At 51.8% G+C, this 12,970-nt stretch overlaps 1 protein-coding gene across 3 annotated transcripts in view; it reads left to right on the top strand.

Annotated features, from left to right (window-relative positions):
- Positions 1-12,970, top strand: part of LOC134624465 (semaphorin-6D-like) — a 93,883-nt gene that overhangs the window by 67,645 nt on the left and 13,268 nt on the right. For all 3 annotated transcript variants that reach the window (XM_063469432.1, XM_063469431.1, XM_063469433.1), the window contains 2 exons: positions 3,175-3,233; positions 3,942-3,995. In XM_063469432.1, coding sequence (XP_063325502.1) covers positions 3,175-3,233; positions 3,942-3,995 — 113 coding nt within the window. The remainder of the gene's footprint in view (positions 1-3,174; positions 3,234-3,941; positions 3,996-12,970) is intronic.

Genomic DNA, 12,970 nt, shown 5'->3' with positions numbered 1-12,970 from the left:
GCCTCACACTAACACGGAGCAGATTCAGACCTGCTCCCTCCTCCAGGAGCACGGAGCAGGAGCATGGAGCGGATTCAGACCTGCTCCGTGCTCCTGGAGGAGCAGACACACCTGAGCCGGCGCGGGTCCAGGGTTCAGTCCCGATGGTTCCACCATCGCTCTGGTCGGCATCACGGTGCCTACTGTGTTTGAACGAGATTGACATCCCGGCTGGGAAAGCTCACATGGAGGGCCGTTCATCAATGACGGGCAGCGGTGGGCGGGGCCAGCGGTGCAGGCGAGCGTGAAATTGCGCTGGAACCAAATATTTATTAAAGCCAGCAGCGTTTCTGTCCTGGGCGTGAATGTAACAGCGATGCTGTGAAAGCGCCTGCGTACACATTTGTGTTCCTCAGCCGCACATGCCCGACCCGCCTCCACGCCATCAGCACCAAAACGCCATTCAGCATCAGCGGCGTTTTCTAGTCTATTTCCATCCCCTCCTCCTTCTCCGAGGCGCGTTCAGGTGCCTGAACACGGCTGGGATTTATAGCGACCTCCTCCTGTTCTCGCTCCTCACTTACAACTCAGCCCACGCTGGTGGAAGCTGGAGCGAGCGCGGGGGCGGCAGAGCTCGCCAAATGAAAACACTCGCAGAGGTAAATATAGAGCGACGAGGAAGCGAGAGCAAAATGCTTCATAATAAATTCAGTTTAACGAATGTTCTGCAGCGCCCGCTCCTCCATAATTCATCCAACTTTTTTGGGTGGTGTGGTTTTATCTCTCTGGCGTGCAGACGGTCTGAGCGGGGAGGGAGAGTGTGCTCGCTGTGTACGCAGGAAGCTCTGCAGACACATTCCCACGTGTGACTCACGCCTGCAGCAGGCAGGAGGGCGTGTGACGGCTTACGGGGGACTCTCCTGCTGCTCGGGCAGCGCTGTGGGTCTGTGTGACTTCAGTGTTCTCGTGAAGCTGAGGATGATGTCAAAGGTGTTCCATTGAGGTCCATCGCGCCCCAGCTCGGCTGAATCGTTCGACGGTATCTTTGCACCTGAGGTGCCGGGCGCCGTCCTTCCCTCTCAGATGTAGTAAGAACAGGGACACAGGTGTCTGGGTGAGGTCACGGCGTGGACAGCATGTTTTACAGCGACGTGTTTTAGAGGCCTGCAGCTGTGTGCAGGTGACGCGTGAGGAGAACTCGGAGCTCTCGGGTGGTGTCAGGCCGCATCCATCACCTGCTGGTCGATCTCCCGTGAACACACTAACACCGGGTGGAGGAGGCGGTCTCCGTCTCAGCTGAGCTCTTTCCTGTAGCGTTGCATTCTGGGATATGGAGTGCAGTCTTCTTCATGTGCTCCCCTTTGTTCCTCTCTCTGACACACCTGGGCAATAATAACATTGTCACATGGTTTGTGGTGACACGCTCGGTTCATTTAAGGTTTGAGAAGCACGGAAAACGTGCGCACGCGTGTCTCAGCGCCTCAGGAAACTCGCTGTGTTCCCTCTGTGGCTGTTGTGACAGTGTTGCATGTTTGGTCACGTGTTGCATCCAAATGCTTCTTTTTGTGTGTTTGTCAGTAAGTGATGAATCCATCAGACACAAAGCGGAGGAAGAGAGTAAGACAGCGAGCAGCTGCAGGACAGCAGATGTGGTAAAGAGAGCTGGAAACACGCGTGCCAGATGAACTCGGGTGTGGGCTCAGCGCGATCGGGCTGATGGATGCTTCTGTCACAGATCGCAGCAGCGTGGCAAACCCAGCACCTTTGTGGGCAAAGATTCCAACAGCTGGAAACTCTGTGCCGGCTCCGTCTTCTCGTCGACACTGGCTCGCTTTTCTTGTTGTTTGGAAGAAAAGCTTTGAGCGCCGGACGCTGGGAGAGCGGCTCGGTAATAACTGCTGACAGATGTCAGATTTCCTGGTGAGCGTTTGAAGATGGCCCGTCTGTCTGACTGCCGTTAACGTCAAGATTAAACCTGTTCTTGTCCACACCTTCACCTGAGGCCTTTGAAGCTCTGGGTCACCTCCACGGGCACAGATGTGGAAGTCGGGCGTCCGTCGGTTATTTAGCTGTGCGTGTTTGAGCATCACAGATCAGCTGAGGGGACGCTCACACGGCTGGTAATGAGTCACAGCAGCAGGCAGAACAGCTGCTGAAAGCGGGCCGTACGTTCCGGCTTGGATACGCGTCCCAGCTTTCCTCTCAGCATTGTCTCCATGGTGATCATTCCTGCTGCCACCATCGTGACCCTCCTGAGCGATTGCTGTGGACGACCTTAGTCCTCGTGCTGAGGCCGATCCAGTCTCACAGTCAGAGGAGCGTAGGACGCACATGGATGGTGTAAAGGCCGTGACATCATGGACGTGTGCGTGCGTGAAGGCGTGACACATGTTGTAGTGTCAGATTATTACCTTTGACCCCCGACTGAGAAGAAGTCAGTAAAAGCTGCTGATGGCCCGGGCTGAGGCTCTGAAACTGCACAGGTGACGGAGACGCTCTCCTGGGATTCATCAGACGTGTCGGTGATGCGGACAGCTGGGAGGAATGCATGCTGCGTTGATTGGACTGGGAATGTTGGGAAACTCGCTCCTGTGTTAACGTGTTTTATCTTTCTAACAGCCCACTGGTGTTTGTGTGGCGAGCGGCGAGGACGGCGTCACTCTCTCCACTTTTTTGTCCCGCGTGGCTGTGAAATCCTGATTTGTTGCCTCTTTAAAAATGGATTTGAAGGTCAGGTGGAGGCGCTGGTGGTGACGGAGTCAGAGACGGTAAACAGCAGGGACAAAACGGCGAGCAGGAGACGCCGAGCGGAAAGTAAATGACTTCATTTACAGCAGCTGCAGCGAGACTCACACGCCACGCTTTACTGATACTGTGTGTGTGTGTGTGTGTGTGTGTGTGTGTGTGTGTGTGTGTGTGTGTGTGTGTGCGTGCGTGTGTGTGTTTCATGGTCACTTCTTGTCCCCGTCTGTCTTCGGGCTGGACGACCTTCCTCCCTTTAATTGGACGAGCTCCTGTGGCCTTCGCACGGAGCCGTGTGCTGCAGATGAACCATGTGACAAAATCTGATTAAATGTTGTCCCGAGCCGTCACCTGTCACTGATTAAGCTCCCCGGCAACAGTAACCAGCAGCGCCACGTCTGGTTTTACCCTCCTGATTGTCCTCTCCTCCCTCTCCTTGTTCCGTGTCTGCAGGGCGGGGTTTGAGCAGGATATCGAGGGCGACCACTCGTTTCATCCGGACAGCTGCCGCGGTGAGATAAACCTGCAGGTTACACCCACAGTGCTACACCCACAGTGCTACACCCACAGTGCTACACCCACAGTGTGCACGATAACAGCTGTATGCGTGTTTGTGTGGACCGAGGGTCCTGCTTACCTGCATGGTTACACCAGGCTGGTTCTATAGAAGGTCCCCAACTCAGACACTGCAATGATCCCTGCAGACATCCATCTATCTATTCATCCACCCACCCCTCATCCATCCACCCACTCACCCGTCATCCATCCACCCAGGCACCCACCCATCCATTCATCCACCCACCCACCCATTCATCCACCCACCCACCCATCCATCCATCTATTCATCCACCCATCCTCCATCCACCCACCTATTTATCTATCCATCCATCCACCCAACCACCAATCCATTCCTCCACATCCTTTCTTTATCTATAATCCATCTTTCATCCACCCACCTGTCCATCCATTCATGGGTTGAACTTTCAAAATAAGAGCAGCAGCACTGTAAGTAGAAATCTGCTATGAGTGGCATGGCTTTGTTCAGTTCACTGCAAAAAAAGTTACCATGGCAACCTGCCCAAGTAAGGTCCATGTGTGACCGTATATCAAAGCAACGAACAGGAAGTGTGACACTCAGGTCTATGCACAAACACAGAGAGGTACAGGAAGTGAAGTGGAGAATAAATGAGATGAATCTGTTTTATTTTGAATCTGTGCAGCTGACGTGTTGGCCACGACACGGAACCAGGAGTCTGCCGCCGACTCCGCCTACGGTAAGAAACCTTTCTTCTTCTGTTGTTAGTGTTGAGCAGCAGAGGGCTGTGGGTCCACACAGTGACTGTATTAACATGTGTGTAAGGACAGGCCACAGGCCACAATATGAGCAAATACGTCCTGTTACCTTCTGCTTCTGACGCTAATGAAGGTCCAAGCACTGATGAATTTAAGATTATTCAGATGGGAGTTTGAGTTAAAAAGTCTGTCAGCGAGCGTGGAACCTGGAGGACGTGACTCTGAGGAACGTCATCATCTCCACTGCTAACGAGCTCCGGCTCGACCGTTGACGTACAGTAGCTCGTCGCGCGGTTTGACATCATTACCCTCGCTAGTTCTCAGCCCCGCAGATCAAACGCAGCTGCCTGCTCTGTATTCGGGCTGCAGCTCGCCTGCTACCTGCCTGTCAGGAGTCCTGCTGGGAAGCCGGCCGGCGTATTGTCATTCAGAGCGCCGGCAGACCCACGCAGTGAATCCATTAAGGCTCCGGGAGCTGCATTACTGTGATTAAAGCCGGAGAGGGGACAGGCGTGCACGTCGCTGATAGGCGCTCTACTTGACACCAGGCGACTTCGTCTTTCAGGAGTGCGTCGAGTGTTCTCGAGAGGCGGCGGCGCGTCAGCAGCCACAATAGCAGTGATGAAATGGAGGAAGGTGAACAGAGCGGGTCACCGTGCTGCGAAGGCGACGGTGAATCAGGAGGAACTGAGGAGATGAAGGAGCGCATTGTAAAACATCACAGACGTAATCAGGTCTGAATGACGCCGTTATCAGCCTCATCAGAGCCGTCGGCTGTTTCGTGGGACTCGTTCCTGCAGCCGAGCCATCCTGACCGAGCACTTAGCTTAGTGACAGTCACCTGGCATCAAGGTGATGCTCTGAGTGGATCAGACGAAAGCATGTGATTTAAAAATAAGACAGCAGTGGAGCTGAGAGAGCCAATCAGCAGTAAGAATACCTGGCAGTCGCTATAGCTGGGGTGAGGTCACACAGGCAGGCTGAGCTCCTGTAGGCCACGCCCTGTAAGTGACTGCAATGCATCTGCAAGCCACTTTGGAGCCCACCTCCACCCCAGCTGCGCTCATGATGTCACTGTTTGATGGCTGTGATATGTGACTGAGTTATCACCTGCGTGTGTGTGTGCATGAAGCTGATATTAACATGTATGAGCCATGTGTGAGTCTCCACTTGCAGATGTTTCCTCACTCACACATCAGCCTCAGCGTGTCCTGTTTGTCGAGTGAAGCTGTGTTTGAAATCAGGAGGACCCTCCAGTGTGACGAGCAGCATGTGAATGGAAGCCAGTGAAACGTCTGTTTTTCTGAACTGCATCCATGTGTGTGATGTTTGTGCACGCAGCGGTGCGAGCGTGATGCTGTGTGCACGCCGGCTGCGCTCGGGTGTTTGTGCACTTCAGCTCCGCCCCTCATTTGCCTCCTAAATCGGTGAAACAGCAGCAGGAAGCGAGCATAAAGCCGCAGCCTGCAGTCATGTACACACCGGGTTAGAGAACAAAGACTTCCCCGTAATGAATACCCGTGTGCAGGCGATTAGCCCCGACTGACTGAAATGATTGCAGGCGTAGCAGATGCGAAGCAGCGGGGACGCTCCGACGGCCTTGCAGGGATTCGTCACCTGACTCGAGCTAATCGTATCGTGATTAACTCTCCTTTCAGTTTCAGGGTTTATTGATGCCTGCGGGGATCGCCCTGGGGGTAACGGCACCGCAGCTCGATAAAGATGCAGGGTGACTCTGTCCGTGCTCGCCACCGCGCCCGTTTTTCACACTCAGTGTGGAGCTCTGATTGTAAGAGAGCTGCTGCTGCTGCCCTGGTGGCCTGATAGCAGGCGCCTCCTTCATAATGGCGTCTGAACCATTAACTTCCTGGTGTCGGGCAGCCGGGCGTGAAGGACTCAGACAACAATGAATGAGTGATGTTTGAGCACACGTTCATCCACAGCGCCACGCTAGAGTGGCTGTCGTTACTGTAATGACATCGTTTTGCAGGGAACGGTTCCCATAACGACGTTTTCTCTGTAAATTGGTTCTTTAATGCCGTGCGACGCGGCCCCGTGGACTCACTGTGGACTCGCTGCACTGAGATTGGCCTCATGCAGCAGTGCGCTGTTTTTATTAGAGGAGCGCCGGTGTTCTGGGAATCCATCCTACCTGACAAACCATCCTACCCGTTGTTTCTGCGCATGCGCACAACGTGAAATTAAGTGGCGAACCGTCCTACCTTTGTAAATGTGACCTACAAGCATACTAACAGCTAAGATTTAGTGGCAAATCGTCCTACCTTTGTTAATCTGAGCTACAAACATACTATTACGGGTAAAATTAAGTGGCAAACCATCCTGGCTTTATGAATGTGAGCTACAAGCATACTCTGATGGGCAACGTTAAGTGGCAGACCGTCATACCTACTTACATTTGTGCTGCAATTACTCTGTGACAGCAGAAATGTGCAGAAACTACTTACGGTAGGACGTTTTGCCAAAGTAGGATGGTTTGTCCGAACACCGGCTTCCTGGGTGACGTGACTGCGGTTTGTGCGCGTTACTGATCGTAGGACGGCCGATCCAGGAAATGAAGTTTGTTCTGTTAGCGTGGGTCCGACAGACCGGGCTCAGGTCGGAGCTCACACACCTGTCAGGCCGACGGGCGTCACGGATGATGATGTAAAACCACGAGAACGATCATCAAACTTCTCAGCTGCTGGTTTGTGATGTCAGTTTGTCCTGCTGACGGAGACACGCGTGAACTCGTCCTCACCGAGAAGCGAGCGCCGCGATCGGCCGCGGACCCAATCGGTCTGAGGGGGTTTGTGCTGCCGCGGGGAGGAGATGGCGTCCGGCGTTCTTCCATCTTTTTAATGACATGAAAGCGAGCGGCTGACATTTAAAGGACGCTCGCAGCTCTGAGGCCGTTCAGCGTCTTATGGTGACATTTGTTTGAAGGTTTTCTCAGTGATATCTCAGAATCACTTCTCTGATCCTCCGACTGCATCAGTGGCTCCCAACAAAGACTGTATATAAAAGATGGAGGCTTACCTGCAGCTCTAACACCTGCCTCCTGGCTCCTCCCTGTATCTGAAACCTCGCAATACGCCCCCCATCAAGCTGCACCTGTAGCATGTCAGCTTCTTAGGACGGGATGGAGGAACAGTACTCACAGTGCATCCATCGGAGTATGAATGTGGGTGAATGCACAAGTTGTATAAAGCGCTTTGAGTGCTCAGAAGAGTAGAAAAGCGCTACATAAGAACCAGTCCATTTACCATTTACTCGGGTACTCAGTACTCACACTTCTCTCAGTACTCAGTACTCACAGTACTCTACCTGGTGCTGTGAGTTTCTTCAGCAGTCTGTCTCTGTGAGATCCGCAGAGCTCGCGGCGCTCACCTTAACCTGTTGCAGCGCTTAGAACAGCTGATCATGTGACGCCTGTTAGCAGGGGGCGGGGCCTCGAGCCCCGGCGCTGAAGTCAACCAGCTGCTGTTATTGAACCATCAAACCTGCAGAGTGCAGTCTGCTCAGGGGTCACATTCATATCACCATAGCAACGCTGTTAGTGATCACACACACACACGCAGCCTGCATCGCTGCTGTAGCTCACAGGAGCGTGGGAGGTTGTTGTTATTGGGAGCTGCTGTTACTCTGTGTGTGTGTGTGTGTGTGTGTGTGTGTCTGGGCCTGCAGCTCAGTGAAGGTGGTGCACTCCCCCGGCCAGCGAGCCGCAAGGTTTACGAGGACGCTCTGAGACGTGTGACCTGTAGTTTAGCTGCAGACTTTGTTGTGCGTGTCGTGTTGCAGCTCAGGACGGCGTGAACTAGCACCGCCTTTATCTCTGTGGTAGAAATCAGTAGCCTCGCCGTGCGCCCTCCAGAAGAGACGACATCCTAATTACAGTGTGTGCGCCGACGACACCGAGCATGTGATTACAGCGGCGCGCTGACGGCTCCAGCGCACAAAAACAAAACCGTGTGTGTGTGTGTCGCCTAAAGTGTGAAGTGTGTGTGATCATGTGTTTGCCAAATGCTTTGGCGAGAGCGTTTGCATCTCAGAGTGTGTGTGAGAGCAGGAAAAAGAGCCATCACAGTGTGTTAAAGTGTTTTTTAATGAGCTGGAGCTCTTACAAATGGACTGAGCGTGTCGTGTGGCTCACGCTGAAAAGGCGGGGATGAGAGCTGTTAGGAAGCAGCCAGAAGCTGTTGTGTTGACGCTAATTGTCTTCATTTTCTCCGACTGAAAGCAGCTTCGCTGGACAGATTTCAGGCGGCCGTTTGTTGCTAACGAGCGCCCGCCTTCTTCCAGTGATGGCGCTGATAGCTTTGACGCTCTCGGCTCTCGGAGCAGGAAGTGACGGGGAGAGTGAGTGTGCAGGTGTTTGCGAGGGGTGAGCTCTGTGTGTGATGGTGCTGGGCGTCTCCACCCTGCAGTGGGCTCTGGTGCTTAGACATGGTCACAGGTGAGGGGAGGAGCAGAGTGTGAAGGTGACAGCGTCGCTGTGTGTGTGTGTATGCACCTATAAATGACTTCGTGAGGATGCCTCCATCACAGATCTTTCGGATTTTGAGACATGATGCTGAGGTTGGCTAAAGGTGAGAGTGAAACATGAGTTCAGGTGAATGTAGGACACTTTGAAGTGCTGAGGACTCGTCTGTGTTTCTCTTCTTCAAACTTCAAAAAGCTGTTTGACTTTTCCAGCACCGAGTCAGCAACGAGGGGCTTCATTAGAAGGTCCTCACAAACATGCCAGTACAAACACCTGTGTGTGTGTGTGTGTGTGTGTTTGCTGCTGTCTCTTTGCTGACCTTCGCTCATCAGTCTTGATTGACTCGACCAATCAGCAGTCTGCAGTCTCTTCACGGCACACACACACACACACACACACACACACACACACACACACACACACACACACAGTGAGACACCCACATAGATTGACCTGGTCGATGAAAACACAATATGGAGCTCAGTGGGAATCAATCAACAACAAGAAGCACACAGCCGGAGGTGTTTCACACCGTCAGGTGTGTGTCCGTGTGTGTACACGGTACGTGTTGTGTACATATAAGCTCATTTATATCTTGTGTATACAAAGTGCAGGTCTCTGGCGTCACTGGGCGGATGGATACGTGATGTGTCCACAGTTCATCCAAACAGGCGAGCTGCGTCGGGTTCGACGGCGCCCTTGGGCGTGTGCGCTGCTGTTTCTGAGGTATGCACAAAGCCAAAGTCTCTAAATGTTCCCCGTGGGTCGTCTGACCTCTGAGCGTGGTGCTGGGAGGGGCCAGCTGTGCAGGTGTGAGGAAGATGATGCTCGGCGCTAAGCTAACAGAGACGGGGAGGAGACGTGAAGCTCCCTGCCGAGCTGAGCAGGAGAACGCAGCGTGGGGACTGAAGACGGCGTTTTTAGGTTGTTTCCCGCACATGAAGGAAAGCAGCTGTTTAATACGTCAGCTGAGAAAACGGAAGCGTGGCGAGCTTCATACGTGTCTGATGACAATGGTGTGTACGTCATCAGGGTAACGTAATGAGTGAGGGCAGCTTTAGACCTGAAAGTGTGACGGAGTGTAGAGGACACACACACACCACAAAGCAAATGGACTTACACGTCCTGACAAAGACGCCGTTAAATGCCACTCAAGGCTTGAGCGTACTAATTCTCAGTGCTGTCTGCATCATCACGCCGTGGTCACTTTCACGTTGCTGTGGCAGCAGCTGCTGATGGCGTTGTGTCAGAGCGCACTCGGAGGTTTGTTTCCCGTAAGTCGAGCTGCTGAACGATGCATCAAAAATAGCAGCAGCTGAAAATCCAAACAAAACTGGAGCTCAAAGGAAGCTCTGAGCCCACAGCCTGACTCTGTGAACATGACCCTGTAGTAACATATCACCCTATTAGAGCACTTCGCTCTCACACTGCAGGCTTACTTGTTGTTCCTAGAGTATTTAAAAGTAGAATGGGAGGCAGAGCCTTCAGTTTTCAGGCCCCTCTTCTGTGGAACCAGCTTCCAGTTTGGATTCGGGAGACAGACACTATCTCTACTTTTAAGATTAGGCTTCAAACTTTCCTTTTTGCTAAAGCATATAGTTAGGGCTGGACCAGGTGATCCTGAATCCTCCCTGCTGCCAGGTGCTGTCGAGGACGCTGCTGTTGTGATGCTTTAGTAATAAAGTTGGATTGAACGGTCGCTGAGCTGCTCGGCTGCAGCTGCGGTTTCATTTTCTTTAATGACAGAGACGATCCCAAATCCAGGAAGTTTACTGACGTCATAAAAACTGTTACTGAGATGTTTTCTCTCATTTCACAAGCTGAAGGTTCATATTCAGACCTTTAAACACCTGAAATTCTGCGTGTGGCTCTGCGGTGGTCAGCACCACAGAGGCCATGACAGGTCAGTCCATCACCACCATCATCATCAGGGCCTGATGTGGTGCTTTACCACACTCGCATGGACGGATCCAGAACGTCGTCCAATGGGAGCGCGTGTCTCCCCTCTGCAGAGCGACATCAGAGCCGATCACAGGGACGCACAAGCTTTCTGGAGTAAAATAAAAAATAAAATGTGCGGTTTCTATTTGGGAAACAGAAAGTTGCAGCCAGCAGCAGCTCGTCCACACGTACCTGAGAGCACCTGAGATCATTTACAGTCTGAACATAATCCTGAGGTCCAGCTAGAGCCGTGTGCTGGCGCCCTCTACAGGCCGTGCTGCTGTAGGCCCTGTCGTTTTCAGGGTGTTGGTTAAACACGAAGGATCCTCCCAGTTTCACTTCCTCAGCAGGTACTACGGCATCATTGTTATTCACCACACACCTGACACACACACGCTGTAGGAGTGTGTCAGGTGTGAATTATCTGACCTTTACAGTCAGCTGGTTTGTGTGTGTTTCAATGGCAAAGCAAAAAATTCAAACTTGACATGGTCTCTCCTCTCTCCTCTGTCCTCTCTCCTCTTTCCTCCTTCATCTGCACTCTCTCTCTCTCTCCCCCCTTTAATCCATGTCTGTCATTGCTCGCTCTGTCTCTCCTTCATCGCCCTCCTCGCTGCTCCCTCCTCCTCCTCAGCCTCTGTCACTGCTGTCTGGCTCTGTGTGAATACCAATGGAGAATGAGTGAGCGAGAGAGCAGCAGAGGCAGAGAGAGAGCATGCTAATAGGGCAGAAGTTTCTGGAGCTTGACTCCCGCGTTTGGCTCGTCCGCCTCGGCCTTAAAGCCGCCGCTCACGCCTTCTGAGGCGGAGCGACAGATGTGCGAGGCGTCTGCACTGAAGCACAGTCAGCGATCAGAGTAGCAGCAGCTCGGCTGTTTTCTCAGAGGTCTAAAACGACATTTATCTGCTGTCTTTGTCACCGCGTAGGAAGTCGTGGAAAAATAATTTGCCGTGAGCTCCGTGATGGCGTGCAGCTGTGAGCGTTTGTGAGGTGTTTCATCAGATTTCAGGTGAAAAATTACAGCGCTGTCAATACATGAATATCCAGACGTTGTACAAAAATGTCTAATTCTGGCACACAATTGGACACCATGCCAGTTGATTTTTTCAGGTATTTAAGAGCAGACAGTAATTAATTTTATTAACATGCCTAAAAATGCTTTTTTTAAAAATACGTTTTTGAAGAATTAACCACACATTTACATGGTAATGGGCCTTTTCTGCCATGGAGCGCTTAATTGGTCTCTGGCCCTTTAAACTCTGAGGGGCTGTAACTTTGGTTTCTTTTGGTCAATTTGCATGATTGACACCTCTTTTTAATTGTTTGAGCCAATAGAGTCACAGTAACGATGCCACGTTCACGTTACTTCAACCAATCAGACGTTCCAAGGCCAAAACCCACGTTGGCCCAAATTTACTGCATGTGACGTCTGTCCAGTCACGTGTCTGTAGGTGGGTCTAAAATGGAGGTTGTTGACGGAAAACGGCTCTGATGCGGCTAGGTAGGCGTGGTAACTGCTGATAATCACATGGCTACCGGCTACCGGCGAAAATAACGGAGGAAATCTGGACGGTAAGCCAATTTCTGTCTTAGAAATTTAGGCGGCGTGCTGCTTTTAGGCGTCGTCTGCTCCCTCCCGCATTTGCGCCGCTGTGTGTTTTTGTGGTCTTCTTTTGCGGCTCATTCAGTGAATTTTGGTCAGAGTGTGGTGAAACTTGGTGTTTGGAATTGGTGATAGCTCTGGAAGATAACCAGCTTTTCTTTAGCCGGTTACATGAAGTCTGGAGAATTTCTGGTTCGCCTTGTTTGTTTAGCGGACTTGTGCGCATTTACATAACTGCTCGTTTAATCATGGCTTGTTTTCGTTGAGTTTGGTGGTTGTAGAAATGGTTTATATGACATTTTAGCTGAGATTCAGAGGTTTCTGTGGATACCTCACATGTCTGGACTTATATTTCTCACCCCGTGTTATAACCGATTAAACGTGATCTCCTCCTTTTTGCTCGCGGTACCGGGGGCGTGGGGCTTAAAGCACTTGTTGCAGGCTGCTGAGTTTGCATCTTTTGCTGTGAAGTACAGCCAGACTTTTGACCGCTTCGCCTTGGGCATTGTTAATCTGTAGCTCTGCTCTAAAAGAACGTACGTACCTGGACCCGCCTACTATCCTTGTAAAGGTAAAATGATTGGCTAGAATCTAAAGTGTATGACATCTGAAAAAAAAAAAAAAAAGCACCGAAATGTGCGCTGCTTTTCGGTCTGGTTACTACCGTTTATGTCAGAACCGGTGCCATAATGGCACTGAGCTGCGGCTCTGTGCTGACCTTTGAAGACCACAGAAGCTCGACCTCGGGTAGTTTGAGACGTGAGAGGTTCTGGCTGGACTCTGGTATTGTAGTTACTGCGAGTCTCTGTGTGTGTAGATGACGTGCACACGATGGTGAAAACTCGACCCCGTCCGACATCTCCTCTTACTGAGATGGCTGCGAGCAGTCACGCCCTGCAGCTTGGTGATCGTTAAACCTACTTCCTCTCCTT

The sequence above is a fragment of the Pelmatolapia mariae genome, linkage group LG3_W, assembly GCF_036321145.2.
Source record: "Pelmatolapia mariae isolate MD_Pm_ZW linkage group LG3_W, Pm_UMD_F_2, whole genome shotgun sequence".
Classification (NCBI taxonomy): Eukaryota; Metazoa; Chordata; class Actinopteri; order Cichliformes; family Cichlidae; genus Pelmatolapia; species Pelmatolapia mariae.
This window is presented reverse-complemented; position numbering and strand designations above follow the sequence as displayed.